Source organism: Fulmarus glacialis, unplaced genomic scaffold, assembly GCF_000690835.1.
Source record: "Fulmarus glacialis isolate BGI_N327 unplaced genomic scaffold, ASM69083v1 scaffold5136, whole genome shotgun sequence".
NCBI lineage: Eukaryota > Metazoa > Chordata > Aves > Procellariiformes > Procellariidae > Fulmarus > Fulmarus glacialis.
In genome coordinates this window covers 26,613-39,561 of record NW_009216112.1, presented here as the reverse complement: position 1 = coordinate 39,561, position 12,949 = coordinate 26,613, and the positions used below count along the sequence as shown (strand labels likewise).

The window sequence follows — 12,949 nt, the reverse complement described above, 5'->3', positions numbered from 1 at the left end:
TTCAGTTATTGAAAATTAAGTTTTCAGAAAATATGTTTATAAAGAAAAGCTAGTATAAAAATTTACCTTAGATCACAGCCATCACACATTATTTCTAAGCATAGACTTGGAGAGGTAAGCTGTTGTGGTAACCCCTTTAAATTAGTCCTAAATCAGAGTATTTATTCTGCCACCAGCATCTGAATAAGCACAGAAAACTAATAGAGCCTGTTTTGCGTAAGCCACTTCATGCTGATTTAAGAATCTAAGTGACAAAAGAGTTTCTTCAAAGCACTAGTCAGATTTGGAAAGGAAAGGCCTACCCAACCCCACAGTCCTAGGAGTATTGTCAAAGACCATAGCTGCACTAGTGTAGCAGACTGAACCCTGTTACGGGAATATAAACTAATGAAGCATATTAGTTTTTGAAAACTTATCTAGAAAGATCTTAGTATGAATTCCTACCAATTTTTATGCAATCTAAAGCACCAAACAGAAGAGGTATGAGTTAGTGTAATCCATCTTGTTTTTATTACTCTGTTCTAATAACCTTATGATAGCTTTCTGCCACGAGTGTACAGATCACTGTAGCTAGGTTTACACTATTACTTAGACCTGAGCCTGACCTCATAGCGAAGACCGAACCACCGGATTTTGGTGGAAGCACACTGTCACAGTAATCTATTGATTTTCAATTACAAGAAACTTCAGCAACAGCTGAAAGTTTATAATCTCTAATTGTCACTTGCCAATTTTGATAGATGGCCAAGAAGATGTGAATTTCTCTTTATTTCTGTTTTAAGTCAAATATCCAGGCACCCATTTTAATTAGAAAGCAGCAACTAACAGCACCAGCTGAATTCAGTGCCAGCAACTGAATTCCTGAGTGGAAGCATTTTTCTTCCACTCCACAATGATGGAAGCCACCCTGTTTGACTTTGCATCAGAACACAGGGAGGCATTTATTGAATCAGAAAATGGATTTGGCTGGGGTGTAGCAAAGACCACCGCCAGTTCCTAAGAAACGGGCTCTCACCACTTCTGGCTGAGAAGTATGCCCTATGACCTAATTTGCAACATCAGAGAACCAAGGCCTTGGTCCTAGGCCTAGGTCAAGTGTACAATGGGAAGAGAGACACTGACAGGCAGGATTCTGGATATTGATTAAAAATAGCAGAAGAAAAGATTAATTTGGAGCCTAAGCAATACATCCAGTTAATTGTAACTCTGCCTGTGGTTCCGCTAGTGCTTTTCAACTGCAGACAGGTATTTTCTTTCTTGTTTATGCCGCAGAAGAACAGAACTACGTACACCAGTGTACAAATGAAAAGAACCTTTCTGAACTGTTTAGAGTGTGTTATCATAGCTGGGTTACTATAGTAAGGTAAATCACACAGCACATTGCTAACTCAAAGAAATGTCAAAAACTGACACTAATTTCTTAGGCACAGATGCCGTTCACTATGTTGAGATTGTCCACCTTGCTCTTCTCAGCCCCACAGAAATTGTGTAATAACCAAGTATTTCCCCTTACTACCCTCTCTAAGCAGAAAATTATTTTCCGTATAACTTCTGAGAATTTTTCACATTTTTATACTCTTCCATGTGTAAACCAAAACCAGCTATCACATTTTGACAAGTTTGAAGAACATGAAATTACTAGAAACTTAGCAGACAAAACCAGAACTAAATATTTCTTCCAGTTATTTCAGAATTACAGATGACATTTCTCTCTGCTGATTTCTTAAACAGAAATTTACTTGGTCTGTGTCTATACATTTCTCATATGCAATTAATTGTCTTTCTAAATTGCCACATCCTTCCAGTTAAGCAATAGTAAAGGTGGAATGTACAAAAACCATTCCACCTCTGTAGCTATTTCCTTTCTGTCTTCGACCTCCAAAATTTGTAACTGCAAAATTAATTTATATTTTTTCCTTTTACAACTGATCAGTAGACTACTAAGAATGCAAAAAGGTTTAGGCATTTAAACAGATAACTGCAACGCTTGCAGTTCCATGTGAGAATAAGAGGCCATAATCAGACATGTTCAACATAATTGTGTTCAACATAATTGTGTATTCCACAATTGTCTAAAATGCTCCTTCAAAAGCATTCTGTAAAGTAAGATAAATTCTTTATCATCACACTGGATCTAAATGTCATGTCTGATATGACTGGTTACCAAGCTGCTATTCCAAGAAACCATAGAGATGAAAAGAGTACTTCGTAATGGCTCAGGCACTGAACAGACTCGGACTAAGACCAGTGAGCTGGTATGTGATAACTTCAGAAGGGAAAAATATATTCACTTCCTCCTACAGTACCTTCCATTATCTTTAGCAACTTCTTCAGGCTGCCAAACCAATCCTTGGTCTCCAGTCTCTTTGTTTCCTCACTGCTCTTTTTTATTTAAATCTCATAAAAATATTCTGCTCTGTTTTAACACGCAGACTTGGTATGAGTAAGTCTGACTTGATACCATACATTTATCTAGTAATGAAAGCTCAGATTTGACCATGCTTAAGCTAGCCAAAAAATCTGGCACCTCATCATTGACAGAAAAGTCAAACCTATCACTCTGAGGTGGTATCTCTTCCCAGCACTGCCTCCCAGCTTGATATAATCTGTCCTCATATTCACATGCTGCTTAACAGAATCAACCCTAACTGCTTCAGAAACCTCCAACCCCTCTCTCAACGAAACAAGCCATGAATAACCATATTCTACAGAAATATCAGGTAGGAAAGAGGTTTCACCTTTCACAAAGCCTGCATATTAACTACAGGACTTAACTTTCACAAGACTTAAGCAGATAGCTGATTTTATAACATTCAGTTGTAAATGCAAAACTGATTTCTTCATCTCAGTCACCCTACCAACACTCGAACAAAGAATAATAATAGAAAAAAAATCCCTTTAAATAGATACTGTTACTGGAATATACGCTTTTTATTACTATTTTAATTACTTCAGAGGCATTCAATTAATCTGCTATAGTGAAAAGGCCATGTAAATACTTAATTGCCCTTACTACACCTCTCATAGAAAAAAATTACCATCAAGTCAGTGCCACTCAGGCTCTAAATTTCAAACCACACTCGCTTCAAACTTTACCAGAGGACTCAGCAGACCACACTGTGTTGATTTATCTACAGCTGGCATAATAATACTACAGCAAACTATGCATCCCTATTTTATACAATGCTGACTTTAATTTTCAAATACAATCTTAAATATGTTCACAAACAATTCATCATACCCTACCTACAACAAAATGTTTAACTTGCAATTGGATAGAGAACTTCTGTAATTATTACACAGCCATTTAAAACCAAATAGAAGTTCACCAAGCTAAAGGAAATTACTAACAGTTTGAGAGAGTCTCCTAATCCCTAACACAAAAAATAACATAATACAAGGAGATCTGAGAATTATTTTTGCAGTCCTGTCTAAGAACATTATATATCATGCATAATAAAGTTAATTCAAGTGCATTTCACTTCAAGAAGTTCCTTGTTTCAACATCTGCTGCCATTTCAATCCTACCTTCAGGATATTTCAGCTGTCAGTACATTTCTGTAAAGTGATAAAGCCATAACAATTCTGACAGGACAATCGTAAAGGAGGTTTGTCAAACTTTTGTGAACTTTAGAAGCCATACTAGCTGAAGACATTGTGTTTTACACTACATTAGATTACAAACGCCTTACCTCTTGATGGAAGCAGTATAATACACATAAGTAATAAGGAAAGCAAAAGGCATATAACCACGCCAAATATGATTTTTAGCCGGGTCTGCAGGACAGAAACAAACAATAATTACATTTCTAATATTGCCTGAAGAACACTTCTATGGCTTGTAAATAATTAAATCCTCCCACTCTCTCTAACTGCTGTAATCCATCCAAGCAACAAGCAAAAATGTCCCTGCAGTACATTTGAAAAGACTTCCCTTTCCTTTTTCTTTAAAACAAATACTTTCACATCAGAGCCTGGCCTTGTGCAATAGCTGACAGTTTAAAAAAACAGATGTAAATGTTACCAAAAGCTGAATTCAGCAGCATACAGACCTTCATTTTCTTGCTGTATTCAAAAAGAATGTAAATTCTCTCTTCTGGGTGTTGGTCAGTGGATCTAGGAGAGGAGTTTGAAAAGGCAGTGTCTGTTTTCACAGTTGGAGGCCAAACCTCTGGCAGCCTTTTTTTTTTTCCTACATACTTTTGAAAACTGTGCCAAATTTCAAAGGGTTTCCATAAAATTAGAAACAGGCTTTCGGGGAAGTTCTTGAACCAGAAATGGACAGTGGGTGGCTATAAGGGTGGTGATTATATACTTCCCATCAACGTGAGCTGTAACCAACATCTGCTTACACTAACTTAAGGGTTTTATGACTCAACAGTTACTTGATATGTACTATTTTTCTCTGAAAAGTATCTACTGTGTATTTTGGCAATCCTCACATTCTCAGGACACAGTCATGACCTTATTTCTACTCTCTACAGAGAAATTAAAAGGAAATCCAATAGCTTTATTGTTTATATATAATTCATGTATGTTTACTTCTGAAATAATAAATGATGGCGTAAGAACGCAAAACAAGAAGCAGAAACAGATATCATTTAATGGCTTCCACATGTGGGGAGAACTACTTTTTCTTCCTCAGAGAACTATAAACTGCTATAGGCTATGTAACAGAGCTTAGAGAAGTAAATATCTACTGGCCCAGTGCAAATGCTGAAATCTGCTTAAACCACCAATTGCACGTATTTTATTTAGGGCACTGAAATGAGGTCAACTGAAAACAGGGAAAACTTCTCTTGAGACCGCAGTGTCGGGTTACATAAGAGATCCCTCAGAGAGGGAGAGAGCAGAGAGAAGAAACGCTCGAAAGGGGAAGTGAAAGTACGCCGTGCTCATACACCGACTTTACCCAGCTAATCTTACTGCCGGCCTGCCTCAGGGCCGCTCTGGGGAGTGCTGGGGAAAGGGGGGAAGGCGCAGGCAGACCGCACCGGCCTCATTGCCCTCCCGGCGGGTCTGCACACCGGCCGCCGCCGCTGCCGCGGAGGTGCGGGAGGATAACGGCCGGAGGGGAACAGGCATGCTGCCCCCTAGCGGCCGCGCGCCCCGCAGAGGCGCAGCCCGCGCTGAAAAGAGTCAGAAACGTTTAAACGAGGCAACATTTTCTGGGCTGGCAGCGCCGCTCAGCCTGCCCCAGCGCAGCCCGGTATCCCGCAGGTACCCGGCTCCCTCAGGAGCGCTCTGCGCTGTCGCCTCCTTCCTTCAATGCTCGTTGCTCTTTCCCAGCAACCCCCGCGCTTTCAGGCTTCCAGGCCTGGCTCGCGGGGGGCGGCGGGGTTGGATGCTCTTTAGTGCATGTCCACACACCTTGCAACGCACAACTGCTTATTAGCGCGATGTCCACATCGCAGAAGGATGATCTCAAAAAGAAAATCCTTCCAGTGCTCCTACCACAGATGATTAACTTGAGCATGAGACTGGGCCAGGCATTTCAGATGCGTTATCAGGCCAAAAAAAAAAAAAAAAAAAAAAAAGCGGTCTCACACCTTTTATAGCATTCATCCAGACAGTGTGCTGTGAGGAAACACCAACCAAGGACTTGTGCAGAGTGCTCTGCCCCGCAGCCATGGGTTCAGGCTCTGTGTTACGTACAGAAAGGCACCAGGGATGGCAGCAGCTGAACGGAGCTACAAAACAAAGCCTATCATCCACTTACTGCCTGTAGCTTCCCAGCCATTTCACCCGGTGCCCATGCCAGAGGAGACAGCAGTGCCTGGCGCTGGCCGTGCGCCTTCCTCAGCTTGGCCTCCAGAGCCTGCTCAGGGCGGCCAGGCCCAGCCGCAGCCCCAGGCCCGGCTCTGCTTCCTTCTTGCTGCTGCCTCAGCCTGTGTGGTAAATGTCAACTGCCAAAGGCGGCCACAAACTGACAGAATATTCGCTAGGTTTGACATGAAACTTAGAGACGGGAAGTTGCAGGTTGGGCTTAGGTGTTGTGATTTTGCATGTGGAGTCTGCTGAATCACCTCATCTTTATCCCTGCACCAGTCTTGTATTTCTCTCCTGTGTTTAACACCAAAAAGGGAAAAATAAGAGGGTGAGGACAGGAGTCCAGAATGGTGGTGCTTCTATGTGGAAGTCAGGCACAGGGACTAGGATTTTTCAGAGGAGGTTAACAAGGACTGAGTACCCAAATCTTACTGAAATTCACTAAGTAGGTCATCACCCCTTCTGGCTTCTTTGAAAATTGAAAATGTAGTGGATGAGCTAGGTTTCCTGTCACACCAAACTGTCCAGCAGAACTTGGGCTAATGTTTTGCAGAGAAAAAAACCTCAATGTTATTGAGGAAGTTGAAAGGTAGGAAGTTGAACCCTAACCATTACATCAGCCCTGGTGAGGCAGCAGCTATCCGGGCAGTGTTTTGGCAACATTCCTTACATTAGTCTTGATGGGGGGATTTTTGAAAAGAAATTAAAATTAATTGTCTGGAAAAAACAGTGATATGAAACATGCCTTATTTTGCCATAAACTCAGTTCCCCTCTCTCCCCAGTTACAAGTTGTTGTTGTCACAACAGTAAAGTACAAGTTATACAAGATAATATAACATTGACATAAGCCATGCAGGAAAAAAAGGCTGAGAAGGCTAAAATACATTGTCCCTCATACACTGTATATGAAGGGCAGAACTGAGCTCAAAAACAATAGTGTTTCCTAACAAGATAAAACCACAGCTACTCAAAATTTCCAAAACAGAAAAGGATTGTGACAAAAGAATTTTTTCCCCATGTAACTCATGCTTCTTACTGATATTGCCAAACTGTTACTTATTTCCTAGCGTACTGTGGTTAATACCATATGTATTTTCAATAACACAGTTCAGAGAAACCAATTTTTTTCCTACCAACATTGGTTACTTCTGACAACCAGAACATCACAAAATCGCAAATGCAGGTTTTGATCAGGCTAGTTTTCATTTCCAAATATGCAGCTTCCTCTAATGAATGCATATTTAGAGAATGCCTCAAAGGAAATGATTCAAACTCACATGATCTAAAAGACTTTGCAAAATGACTGCATGCTGCATATTATGTATTTTTCTAATTTGGAAGTCTAATTATTTGGGCATGTGCTGTCGTAAGATTCGCAGAGGTTGCAGCATTAAAAGCAAAACAAAATTTACCTGGCAGAGAATGACCTTTACAAGCTTTGTAGATCTGTTGCTCCTAACACCTGAACTCCCTTCTCTGGACTGTTTACACTAGTACAAGTGCAGAAGCAAACTGCAATTCTTTCAACAGCCAAAGCTCTTCCTAATCCTGCAACGTCAGAACCCCATAATGTAAGATAGAAATAAAAGTGTAAGGAAGCTAGAAACAGGGTGAATCAGTTGGAGAAACGGACAAATTACGGAACAGAAAACATACTCAGTTTGTACAGCAACTATCCAACCAGTTATGCAACTACTCTAAGGTTACTAAAGTATTTACATTTCCCAGACGAGGAATGCAGATTTACAGATGTAGGTTGGGCATGACATCAGACCAAAAGTAGATACAATAATGAAAATGCAACTAAAGCTGAACCAGTTCTTAAGGAGCCACACACATAGCTAGACAAATCCCCAGTGACTAACAGCTTTTCTTCTTTCCACATCTGTGAACAAATAAAAGTTGTAAGTGGAAAATACAATCAGGATTTGTCACACTCCCTGGAGGACTTTGGGTCCATAAAAGCAATAAATGCAGAAGTAACTAGCAGATAAAATATGGCAATTTAGCTTGTTTTTTATAACTTCACACTTCCTGGATGAACAATATAAGCACGTTTTACAACCCCATTCAGAGACAATAACTTGAAGTGGAAATTCCTTATCCTACACGCCAGCAGGATTCATTTGAGGTTCATTACGCATTATGCTGAAGTGAGACTGTGCAAACACTCTTTAAGCTTTGGTGACAACGTGGCTGAGTCACGCTAGGAACTGGGCGTATAACAGCAGCACACAGGTGAACTACAAGAAGCCCAGGCGTGTTTGTGATACAGCCCCGTTGAACTCGACTATAAAAGAACAAAGAAATCCAGCTGCATGTGCTCATGTTGCTTTAATAAGGGGAAGTATCAAAAGTTCAGATTTCAGAAAGTCTACTCAGCATGGAAAATTATTTGATTGAGGACCCAGCAGCAATCTACGTAATGATAATCATCTTTTTACCAGGGTTTTACATTTCTTTGAAGTACTGAATAAATTACTTCAGACACTTGAAAATGCTACGTACAGTGTATTATGTTACATTTATATAACTCTAACAACTCATTAATACAGAAATCCAGAGATGGTCTGGATGATGATTATTTACCAAGACAGACTATTCTAGTAATTAATTTTTAGTATATTTCATAACATCACATCAGATATTGAGCACATGAACAAAATACATCTTAAATTACAATCTTGTGTAATCTATCAATCTCCAACATTTTTAACTAGTCAGATTCTCAGATCAATGTGTAAAAAGTGTAAAGTTTGTCCTGCACTTAATGCTAAATCAGCAGATTTCAGAAGTAGCCAAAAGCTTCAGTATTAAGCAAAATACTACAATACAAGAAAGAGAATAACTTTAGAGTTTCTAAGAACAACAGATGAGGGGAATGGCTTAATTTTTTTAACTAACGAAGTATCTAATGCTGAATAAAGAAATTGGTGAAAATTTCATATTTGTTCTGCCCTGAACAATACATAAAGGTAAGAATAGCATTATATAAAGATATACACAAATATAAAGCACGCACACTACGAACTGTTGACACTCCCTATCTCCCACTGGCCTTTCCTGTTTTAGTTGTATCATTCAAAAATACCTGTGGAATTGCTGTTTCTTGAAACATCTTTGCATATATAATCTCTTAACTCTCAATATGCCTGATTTTTTTTACAGCCCAAAGGTAGTAGTTTATTGGTATAAATCACCAATGTTGATGGAATAATTTCAACCTATAAATAAATCACAATTCCTGTAGTTTAAGCACATTCTAATCTATAAAACTGCTATAGTGAAAACTCATCAGTGTGCATATTTATTTCATAATGCTATAATTTGTTTATAAGTAAGTAGCTAATCCCAAAATGGCCTGTATCAGTTTGGTGATATGTGAAATGTGCTGCTTTTCTCAGCCAGAAATTAGGTTTTTACCCCTCCCCCTGAAGCAAGGCCAGAAATACGAAAAAACCCCTCCAAATCTGGTCCTGATGCAAACCTGAAATCAAATCTGATTTAAAAAAATGTACACAGTATTTATATTCCTTTTAAAAATGTAGAGCAATTACAGATCTAACCATAATAAATTCTTTTTTGCTGGGATATACTTTTCAGCTATGTTGTAACTCAGAAATTTTACCTGGGGCTACAGAAGTGTTTACATGTCCATGCCAGTAAACATACCACTTTATCCTGAATTTGCAAAGCTGGCTTTTATAATAACAAACAAACCTTCTTTCCACTCTCCAATATCTTACTTGCAAATAGGGGGGGAAAAAATCTGTCAATAAGATAAATATGGAGGCACATTATGCTATTTTTACAGTCAGAGTACCACTATCCTTTAAATTTCTAGGGTGAAACCGTGGTATTATTATTGTCAAAATACTTACAGTGAAAGAGAATAAACAGTATCACAGTTGGCAAAAGTTAATCGTTATAGTAATTTATTGAATAAAATACATAGCTCATTATGTAGCCAGTTTAACAATCCTATGAAACTAACACACAAGAAAGACACTTGGCATTGTGCTTCCTGAACATTAAAATAATCAATTTCAAGTCAGTTTAAGGGCTTGATTTTTTGAAATGTCTTTTAATGGAAACTTAATTTTAGTCTGTCAAAATGTATGAGCTTACAGCTAAAGATAAGAGGGGGAGAACTCAGTCATGAAAACACTGACGAAGCAACAACGATTCAGAAATAACACTCAGCTAATCTGTTCTCTTTACAGGGCCCCTCTTTTGAGACACTTTATCTTCAAAAGGGTTGTAGCAGGAAAAAAAACAGAAAATAATCACCATGGCAAATCTCAAGATATCTGTCCTATGTTCTGTGCTTGATGACAAGTCACCTAACACGCTTTTGACAGTGTTGTCACCCCATGACGGACTGTAGTGAGTAGAGATGAGAATTTGTTCCATGGATACACATGGCTGCAATGTATTTGGTTGTCTTCTTTGTCCTGGAGTACCACTGCAAATCTGAGTGCAGACAGCAGCCATGTGACTTCGTCCTTCTCCTTCCTTGGGTTTTTTTCCTCTTCAAAACAGTTTCCTCACACTTAGGAGCTTTCACAGTGTTTATGATGCAGCACTCTCTATGGGACACAGGAGCTTCTAATCAGCAGTCAGAGAAAAGTTGAAAAGGGCTTTTATTTTCATTCTGAGTCCTTAATCTTCATCACTTGAAGGCCAATGAGCTGCATAATCAAAACTAGGGAACCTAACAGGCAGTTCTCCCCATTTCTTAAAAATTTGCTTTGTTGTTTTCTTGTCTTCAAACACAACCACAAAATTTCTAATCTTTAGACAAGGCAGGTCAAGACCTCGGTGAACCATCATATTTCCCCAAGCCTGCAAGTATAAGGAAATTACGTTTCAGATATAATAGACAAGGTCATTAGACAGAAATAAATACAGAAAACAACAACAACATAGAAGTATGAAAATAAGTTGTTCCTCACTTGTCCGCAGTCTTTACATATAATTTCCCCATTTGTCTGGTAATCAACATGCTTATCTTGCAGGGTCTTATTTTCTCTTGTATGGTAAAGACTTCTGGAAAACAGTCAGAAAGCGTGCATCAGAATACATTGGTCATTCAATGCTACATATAGCCTTAAACACACAGTGACTACAACTGCTGAAGTCAGATATGAAACCTAAAAGGTTGTAAACTCTCTGACTGTTGTCCACATTCAGGAGTTGGAGAAAATGCAAGGTTATATTTCATGCTCCTAAGTAATGGTGAAATACAACTGTACTCCATGCCTCCTTTCACAGCATTTCAGGAGCTGTATCCTCCCTCACACATCTTACAGTAGGAGCAGCAGGCTCTCTGTTATAACAGGGGATAGATCTAGCTTGTTTTTTTCAGGTGCCATGGAGCTGTCAAAGAAATGATACCTGAAAGTTTTTGGTTTTCTTTTTATTCCCTGTAGTCCAGCCTTACCCCTTAACAGAATCATTTGGTTCCGACTATCCAGAGCTGCAGAGTATGTGCACATTCTTACATCTTTTAGTTTACGGAGTACTTGATCTTGAGGGTTACTATTAGCCTGTGCTGAGGGCTTATAAGAATTATTACCCTGTAGTTTGAATTGACTGATAACATTATGCTGACAAGACAATTTCACAGTAAAAGCAGTTTAATGTTTAGGGCTGCAGGTCAGTTTTAATTTTTTCAATATATGGGTATTCATTAACTCTTTAAAAAGTCTTTACAAATTATACTAGAGATATATCTCAAAGAAATGAGAACTTTGGAGGGCAGTAACTTGATTGGATGGTGTCTGCTGTATAATTAGCAAAGAACGACTGATCTGTAATGTACAATACCCATTACAAATTTACTGTAGTAAGCAAATGCAATTGAAGTTGAATTACAATATTTTCTTATTCTTTCTTAATTTCCATTACGAGTGGAAGAGAAAGTCACCTCCTGCCATCATGGTACTGAAAAGTTAAACACAGTTTAACATAAATGTTTACCAAACTAGATGGCATCTCTTGCAATGGAGATAAGAAGGAGCAAGAACGCTGGGAGAACTAAAAAGGGTATGTCACCAGTATGAACATCCTCTAAATATACAATTGTCAATGCACAGCTCATGGCCAATATGTTGCTTGAGTCAAACTCTTATCCTGGGTCTGTTACTGGTGTAAGTATGTGGGTAACTGGTATTCATCTTTGCTTACAGTTACACTGTGGAATATGTACCATATTATATAATAAGTGACCTAGTTAATATTACCACCCGTATCTTTTTCAAAGTTTCAAACTCTGGTCACCTCAAAATCAGGGGTAAGAACAAACCTTCAAACTCATTAACTGTAAACTCCATAGAGTCTACTTGACAATATTGGAATGATCTTTTTTTTTCCTCACAGGGCCTAGAGGGTTACAGGCCCTGTACAGCTCTGCTGAAAAGAAAATCTGTTTCTGCCTGAAAGAGATAAAGTAGTTCATAAACACTTACTGGAAATCTTTTTTCACACTAACATGATGCATGTTTTCAATAACTTGTATGTCTTCTCCAGAACATATCAGCTTGTGGCAATTTTTGCATAGGAATGTTACTAGTGAAGGGTTTTTCTTGTATGTCTTGCGCTGATCTCTCTTTGCCTTCATTTTTTTTTCCACTATACTTTGCAACTGGAAATTTTGAATCTGGAAATAGATCAGTAAGAGTACTGTACCATTCTGGTGGAATGACAGTAATAGTTTTCTTTTTCAGTTATTTTACCGAGTTCACTGACAACATGACTTCATGACATGACTAGTCAATTTTCCCGACTTGTGCATCTCGCCTCTTACAATAGAAAAGCAGACTTTTCTAAAGGCCCAGAAAACATAGATTATAAAACAAATATTGGCAGAAGGATTCAAGGTCATATGTAGTAACTAATATTATTTTACGTTTTCCTCCCCTAGGTAGACTTCAAATAGAAAGTATTTCTTACAATATAAATCAGTCTTCTTTAAAGGGAAAGTGCAGAGTTGCAGTAAATACCTTATTTAAATACTCTTCCCGTGGCATCTTCTGGACATGCTGAATGGCCTTATACATCATTTTTTCACGGAAAATATTAACATCTTCACGTTCAACAGCTCCTGAGCCACTCGAAGCCACAAGTGCATAGGTGCTCTCATCAGCTCGAGCTCGACCGCGAGCCTACAATTTGCAA

At 38.7% G+C, this 12,949-nt stretch overlaps 2 protein-coding genes across 2 annotated transcripts in view; both read right to left on the bottom strand.

Moving 5' to 3' along the window:
- FAP (fibroblast activation protein, alpha) overlaps positions 1 to 4,275 on the bottom strand; it is a 41,688-nt gene extending 37,413 nt beyond the window's left edge. Inside the window, exons 1-2 of the mRNA XM_009579167.1 lie at positions 4,053 to 4,275; positions 3,693 to 3,777 (exon numbers count right to left, since the gene is read on the bottom strand). Coding sequence (XP_009577462.1) covers positions 3,693 to 3,777; positions 4,053 to 4,058 — 91 coding nt within the window. The 5' untranslated portion in view covers positions 4,059 to 4,275. The remainder of the gene's footprint in view (positions 1 to 3,692; positions 3,778 to 4,052) is intronic.
- A 5,408-nt stretch (positions 4,276 to 9,683) lies between these two features.
- IFIH1 (interferon induced with helicase C domain 1) overlaps positions 9,684 to 12,949 on the bottom strand; it is a 29,871-nt gene continuing 26,605 nt past the window's right edge. The window contains exons 13-16 of the mRNA XM_009579166.1: positions 12,775 to 12,936; positions 12,241 to 12,431; positions 10,726 to 10,819; positions 9,684 to 10,615 (exon numbers count right to left, since the gene is read on the bottom strand). Of these exons, the coding sequence (XP_009577461.1) occupies positions 10,433 to 10,615; positions 10,726 to 10,819; positions 12,241 to 12,431; positions 12,775 to 12,936 (630 nt within the window). The 3' untranslated portion in view covers positions 9,684 to 10,432. The remainder of the gene's footprint in view (positions 10,616 to 10,725; positions 10,820 to 12,240; positions 12,432 to 12,774; positions 12,937 to 12,949) is intronic.